Source organism: Pezoporus wallicus, unplaced genomic scaffold (genome assembly GCF_028554395.1).
Source record: "Pezoporus wallicus isolate ANWC-B61680 ecotype Strahan unplaced genomic scaffold, APGP_CSIRO_Pwel_v1 contig_1181, whole genome shotgun sequence".
In the NCBI taxonomy this organism is placed as follows: Eukaryota; Metazoa; Chordata; class Aves; order Psittaciformes; family Psittacidae; genus Pezoporus; species Pezoporus wallicus.
This window is the reverse complement of record NW_026641428.1, coordinates 6,096,743-6,104,426: the sequence shown is the minus strand read 5'-3', so window position 1 is coordinate 6,104,426 and position 7,684 is coordinate 6,096,743. Positions and strand designations below refer to the sequence as shown.

The following is a 7,684-nucleotide window of genomic DNA, read 5'->3' as shown; positions in this document are numbered from 1 at the left end:
ATTTTTATCCTGCTTGATCACACAGTAAAGCCAGAATCTTCTTTCTTTGTTGTTTGCTCAGTTTGTCTCTTGTCAGAGATAGTAAAATTAGTGTCACCTGTTTACCAATATTCTTATGCAGGATCAGGGAGGAATGAGTTCCTGGCAGGGAAAAAAAACCTTGATTAAATGAACTCTGTAGTCTAGTAATTTTGGCAAGACAAGTCATGGTTAAAAGGCATTATATCAAGTAAGAGTGTAAGTGTCCCACTGAGTACATGTATATACTTGTGTACCCCAGCCTCTTCCTTTCTATTTATCTGATTTTAAAAAGTGACAATTCAGGAAACATTAAAAAACTCCCACATGATGCTATAAAGTGTATTGCAGAATTAATTTGACAATGATCATATTGTATGTAAGTAAGTTTATTTTTCAGTATCAGGGTGGGGAAAATAAGGGAAGTGAAAATTGTGTGGTAACTTGCAGAGTGCTTGCATCACTGAATTCCATGTAATCAGATTTCACAACAAATCATGCTAAAATTGTAACTGTGATTTGGTTCTAATATACCTTGAACTCTTAACCTCATTTTTGCACTGAAGGAATAGAAGGGTCATATATGACATGTACCTTAGAATGGTTTTATCAAACATCTGAATATCAATCTTACTTGACTTTGCATATCATTTTTATTCAGTGCAAGTAATAGCTTCTATATTTTAGAAAGTCCTTCACCATGGCCATTTTAATTCTGGCAATATGAAATTCTGCTATGATTATCTTGACTATAAAAGCTACATGTGCGTACACTAGAACCGAGTTCTCCAAATCCGAGTTGTTCTTCATCTGGAGACGGGGTTGTCCCGCAATTTAATCAAGCTATTACAGTCTAACTGCAGCTGTTTCTTGGCAAAATCAATCTCTGCTGACAGCTTTATGCCACGTACAAAGCCACTGCCTAGCTCTTAAGAACCTTTTCAGCATTGCTTCATACAACCAAAAGCTGTTTGGCCTGAATATGAATGCACATCTTTAAAACTGTCCATACTAACTGGCATATTGAAAATAGGATGTAATCTATATAGCCACTTCTTTAGAAAAGTTCATCATAAAGCTGAATTTTATCACATTCAAATAGTAGTTTTAGCTATATATTTTGAGTTCTTCTTCTACACACTGTGAAAAAAGGTTAACTGCTTGGCTAGTGTCGAGACATCCATTTTGCAGGATTGATTCCATTTCATTTATCTTCTGTTTCTCCAACTCCTGTATATCTTTCAGCATCTCTTTACCTTTGCCCTGCAGAAAAAAATGTCCATATTTCACTAAAAGCTATACAGAGCATGTAGTGTTCACCCTAACAAAATTCTGTTCTACTGTCCCTATTTTAACCTCTTAATAGTTACTCGGGTACAAGTTTGCATTGGTAGAAATTAGCACTAAGACAGGTTTCCCTAGATATCTTTCCCGATATGTAATATCTTCATCTGCCTACATTCTTGTCTGATGGACTGAAAATGAATAAAATTAAAGCTCTCTAGGTATTTATGCTACCAAAACATAAGTGGGCATGTGCCTTATTTTTTAGAACACCTATCTGTAAATAGGAGAGATGCTACTATTAAGGCAAGCAACTACATCCCTGCTTCACCTTTGTGTCCCTTGACCTTTCTGATCCTGTTTCCTTTCTTGTCCATACCAAGCAATGATAAAAGGTATGCCCTCCTTACTGCCTGAGACCAGGGCCCTGAAGAGTTTTAAGTACTCTTACCAGGAGCTGTACTGTGGCTGCTCCAAGTATTTCCCCATTATCTGACTAGTGCAGGAGTATGTGTGGCCTGCTGCTTTGCAGGATGAGCATTACCACCTATCTGTGGCTAGGCCTGGGAGTACAGCAAAATGCTAGTTGCAGTTTTTAGTGTTTGAAACATATGCCTGCCAGATGCCAACACCATGGGCTGCTTCTGGTACACTACAATGTTCTTCACAATCCATCAAAGGGCATTATGTGGTAACACATTAACAAAATGTGAGCTTATATAAATCACCTGCTTTCACTGAAATCTAATTTAAACAATGTACCTCGGTAGTTTCCATAACTACAGCAGCACTTTCATGTTTTTTATAGAGCTCGTGTCTTCGATCTGGCTTAGTCTGAAAACGTGGTTGCTTCTTAACTGGATCATCTTGGCCAAAAGTAGGGGAGCTGGTTTTCAGCAACTGAGTAACACTGGGCACAAAAATGAAAGGCTTGAATACAGACCTAGAAAGAGAAAACAGAACAGAGATCCTTTACTGATAGTTTTTATAAAACTGTTGAGTGGGTAAATTGCTGTATTTTCCCCATTCTTCTAATTCCTTCTTTTAAGAAACGTCTTTTTAAAAAAGATTATCTCCTGATGCCTGATGTTTAAGTCGGTGACGTAGCAGTGTTTCATTAAATGGGTTGGTATATAGTATAATGTACATCATGTTCCTCCTACTTTTTGATTGTGCTTTTTTGGGGGAGGACAACACAGAACATGACAGGATGGACTAAAAAAGAATATAATTAGAGAAATTGCATCACTTCTTAGTTTAGATATTTGTGAATTTTATCCTAATTACTAGCTGCCACATCACCTTGCAGGATCTGGAGTTCCAGTAAAGAAGTGAATACATGGCAGATTAGGCTGCTGAGGCAGTACAGACACCATGCTTCCAGTTGTCATAAATCCACCTTCCATATTAATGCCACTCTCTTTGTCACGAAGAATTCCCATCATTATTTCAGAAGTGATAGATCCTATTAAAGATACAATACAATTATTTACACACACTGCTACTTGTAATACATGTAAATGGCATGTGCTTTACAACTGGCTGCTTTTCCTTTAGTAGGTAATACTAATTTTAGTTTGTCCATGTTGGCACAAAAAAAAATCCTTTCAACAGCATACCTTAATATGTAATACACTTTAAAATGTTATTGTTTTCCCCAAAGTATTTATTTCAAGGAATAGGTGATAATGAGCTGTAACACTTATGACTTAAAGAAGGGGAGAGGACGGCAACACATGATGCTTCCCAGAAAGGTAAAATACATATGGCTAGCAAATGGTCATTCAAACAGTAACTTTTCAGTTGAAAATTAGCAGCTTGAATTAAAGGCTGAAATTTCTGAGCACTGCATGGAAGATAAATCATTATAATAGTTATTAATATTTGTACACAGTTAATACCACTATATTGCTTTAGAAATGTAAAAATAACAACTGTGCACAGATTTTGTGTGTAACTTTGCAAATGAAACACCAAGACTGTCACTTTTTTTTTTATTATTTATTTTCAGTTATCTGACCTTCCAAAGCACTTAAGCTTTAAGTTGACAATAGAAAGGATGCACTGGAGTAACACATTGTACACTCAGAAACTACAATAGTTCATCCATTTGTAAAGAAGTCTTAATCAACTACGTATGTGAGGTATGCTGCCAAATGTCTCTTTAAATTCTTCTTGGTAACACAAACCCCTTTCCACATATGCCTCTGCATCTAGTGTTCAAATGATATTGCTGATTGTGTGTAACATACACTGAAGCTTAAATATCAGCACAGTATCACCAAACAATCCAATATTGTAACAGGCAGCACTTGCAGTAGTTTTCTGGTGTATCAGTTGAGGGTATGCTTATGGCAGAAAACAGCAATTCATGCAATTTTATTTTATTTTATTTGAAGGTGTCATCCACCATCTCATCTTTTAGTGTTTCCCTCAGTGAAGTTCTACCTGCATAAGTACTTCTTCTTAACTGCCTTGCTGTTTTCTCTTAAAATAATTATTCTGCTGCTGAGTCAGACTTCTCTAGTATTATTTTTTATACACAATTCAGTTCGCTGTGGACAGGCATGCAGCACTACATTTCAGCAAGGAAATGCTCTTAAGTATTCCCACAGTAGCCTGGGAATTCAAGCAATTCAGCAAGCTAGATGAATTAAGGATATAAAAGAAGCAGCAATGAGTTTGTCAACTGCCAGTTGGCAACTTGTCCATTAGGAAAGAAGGTATTGCATATTTTCCACTAGACATTTTTATTATTTCATATTTCTGAAATACATTCCCTACTTTTTTGAAATAGAAATAATGTTTATCTAAAATGGTCTTCACATGGTAGGCAGCCTGAAAAAAATGTAATGCCACTGAGTGAAAAAGCTGAGAAGGATACATTAACAAACCAGTGATTTTACTGATGCTGTAAACCAAATAGCTTTTAGTTAGGGCACCTATTTAAAATAAATCTAAACAAACTGAAACCATACTAGGCTGATAACCAGAACACCTAGTGTGATTTTTAAAATGGCTCAGTTAAATGCCTGAAAATGGGGATTTAGACTGAAAACACTGATAGAATCTCAGCATTTTTATAATACAAGTAAATACAGGTATTATGAAAAGGTTTTCGGTATTCAGAACCTGCAATTCCCAAAATGAATGCAGGATTTACATGACCACTAAGGCAGGATAGCAAAAGGTGATTCATTCTGATGCATTAACTAAATGCTAAACCTGGTCTGGCAGAGCTCAGCCAAATAAATAAAAAAAACACAGGGGCACAATTTGGGTTCAGATTAATTACTTCAAATGAGCAAGTGAATACAAACACAGCAAAAATCTGCCAGGTGCATGCAGTTTGAAGAGAAGTAATAGCTTTTTTTCTATAGAGGTCTGAAAAATAAGGAATAAGTGATTAGGAGCACCTGTGTAGACAGAAAAACATTTTGTTCTGCTCTCAGGGTGTCTTATCAGACTGCACAAGATTAGAGTAGCGGTTACTATGAAACTACAAAGGTTTAAAACCAATCTCAAAAAAAAAAATGCAAGTTATGTATCTGAATGCTGCGCTGTTGTCTTAGGCCTCTATGCATGGTACCAGACTGAAGCTGTTCATAAGGTTCTGTTTGTGGCTGCAAACTACTGGGAGCCTGTTTTAGCCTTTCTTTCGGGGTTGCTTTTTTTTTTTTTTTCCCAGAAGTTTAGTAATAATGCATAGCAAAATGTTTCAAAGCAGGTCTTACAGAGTTTAGTGGTACAGTCAGAATGTGTCCTCTCAGTGTTGTTAGTGTAGCTGTGTGTTTGATACTTGACCCTTGTTTAATTTTGCCTCACCAACAAATTGGCACTAATGGATAGAAGACTTCCTCTGAGCAAAAAGTTATTCTAGTAAGTTTGGGTTCACCATATCACATGAATGACTGCCCACATTAGATGTCTAATCATTTATGATTTAACTTAATATGGCTCACTAAATGCTTTGCGTATCTTAAAGATAAAAAATGGTACCTTTGTGTTTGTTCAGAAGTTTATAGCCTTCACAATATCGTCCTCTGGATGTGGTCATTCTGGCTGTATTTACATAAGAATACGTGGCAGCGAAATCAAATTCCTTTTCCCCATCCCACCAGCCCTTGCCTTTGGCGTATTCCCTCAGTCCTGGGTGTTCTCTGTCAATCTTGGTTGTGATAGAGAGCTGGTTGGAAATATTTCGTACACCTCCTGTTTGTAAGGTAAGGAAAGAATCATTCTAATACACTGAATTTTTTTATTGGCATTTTGTTTACTATTAGCTTACTGAAGTAAACTATGCTCTGAAGAGTTTTCTACAAGATCTGAGAGTCCTGTGGTTTTATTTTTGGCCCTCTCTCCCTGCCTATATATATCCTTCTGATTGAAATTCCACTGGCACTCAGTTCTGACTCACTTCTAGTTCCAACATCTTACTTCAGGTTCTGCCCTGATTATTCTTATCTTTATGTTGTTCCTTTTAGACCTCCAAATCTTGTCCTCTTAAGTCGGCTGGAAGAATCAGCCACTTGAGGGCCCGATGCATTGATCCTGTCAGTGCTACCCTGCCATCAAATGGAATTGTCATTGATTGCCAACATCCTTAGGACCACACATAATGCTGTCACTTTCATGCTGTGACCCTCTTGCTGCCCTCTATTTTCCAAGTGCAGAACTGGTCCTCTGACTCTGAAAAGGCCCCCTGTGACTCAGCTTCTCTGTGAAGGGGTCAGCCACTGCACACTGATGACCTAGGAAGCAACTTCTGTTGTTTAGAGGCACACATACGTATGATGCCTTAATGAAATGAAAAGTGGAGAGCTGCTGATTGTCATTGCATTTGAAATGTTTAAAATGAAAAGCATCATCCATACCTTCTACTTTTTCTGCTGCCCAGTATTTTCCTGATGTCTCCAGCACCCATGCTTCCTTTCTGTCAGCTATCAGAAAGCTGTTATAGTACGTAAATGCCATGTGGCTCTCCATACAGTTTCCTCCCTGTCCATATTTTTCTAGCAAATCAACTATGACAGTAAGAGCTTTTTCAGCTGTGTCTGCTCTTTCAAGTCCAAGCCTAAAACAAAAGGAAGATGTTATCTTGGGAACTATAGACTTCACATAAAACTATAGAGTCTAAGTATTCAAATTGACTTGGAATGCTATTTCTATATGCACCTGATACTTGTATGCTCCGGTAAGAGAAAGGAGCAAGTCACTTAAAGGGTTTGAAGTAGGTCCTCTCTGTCCTTGACATGGGGAAAACAACCAAATGGAAACAGAGAAAAGCAGGGAGACAGTGGGCCTAGGACAGGAAACGTCTGTAATACCTGTGCAGGTATGGGACGGACAGTCTGCTGTAGGTTAATGAGCTTACACTGGCATGCTGTAAGACAGGCACAAGAAACTGCATTATTTATGTGGAGATGTGTAGCTAAGACTGAAACTTGAAAAAGAGGAGGGAAACAGGAAATTAGTACAGACCCTAGAAAAAGGCCCTCACACTGGACGCTGAGGTCTAGCTGCGCTCTTGTTAAATGTCATTTCAGTTTAGTATCAACAGTGTAGAGAGAAAAAATGACGATTTCCTTGACGGATTCTGCTCTCGTGTTTAATACCTTTCATGGGCTCCCAGTTCTTGGCGGTGATCTAATGCCTGTGCCAAGAAATACTTAACTTTTAACCATGGCTCTAGAGCAGCAGGCAGACATGTCTTCTGACAGTGAATGCACGTATATCCCCATACAACTCAAGCCAGACGTTTCAAAACTAAGTCCTGAGTGGGGTACCATTTACCAGAACAGCCCGTGCAAACCTTACGAGGTCCATGCCGAGGAGCGCTTCCTCATCGCCCACCTCCTCTCTGCCCCACACCGCTTCGTTCCCGATGCACACGCCGTGCTCGTTGGCGCCCATCTCAGCCCCCCAAAGCCAGGCGGGCCGGCTCAGGACCACGGCGCACGTCTTCTCCACTTGCTCGATCGTGATGTAAGTGCACTGCAAGAAGTCAGAACACGCAACAGCTTTACCTTTCCCGCTATCGCTTTGGCGAGCATCTCCCCTTGGTTAATCCACGAAATCGCGGGCTAAAAATACACAGAAAATAGGACTAAAAGGTGGGTTTTTCCCGAAGGGCTCGCCGCCCCCCGCGCCCTCACCTCCAGCGCGGCGCCGGGTGGGTGCGCGGCGGCCGGGAAGTGCACGACCTCCTGCACCTCGTCCGCCGGCCGGTCCGAGTTCTTCCCGAAGACGACGCGGGCCCCCGCCGCAGCGGGCGGCAGCGCCACGAAGGTGTCGCAGGAGCGAGGCAGCGGGCCCGGGAACATGCTGGCAGCAGCGGCCGCTCCTCGGCGTCCGGCGACGGCAGCGGCGAAGCGGGGCGGGG

The 7,684-nt window shown here is 40.0% G+C and overlaps 1 protein-coding gene across 1 annotated transcript; it reads right to left on the bottom strand.

Moving 5' to 3' along the window:
• Positions 1–344: 344 nt before the first annotated feature.
• SCRN3 (secernin 3) lies at positions 345–7,643 on the bottom strand. The gene is made up of 7 exons (XM_057423785.1): positions 7,458–7,643; positions 7,115–7,296; positions 6,177–6,376; positions 5,302–5,514; positions 2,605–2,767; positions 2,065–2,245; positions 345–1,281 (listed from the first exon to the last, which is right to left on the bottom strand). The coding sequence occupies exons 1-7, from the start codon at positions 7,623–7,625 to the stop codon at positions 1,126–1,128; spliced, it is 1,263 nt and encodes a 420-aa protein (XP_057279768.1). The 5' UTR covers positions 7,626–7,643; the 3' UTR covers positions 345–1,125.
• Positions 7,644–7,684: the final 41 nt, after the last annotated feature.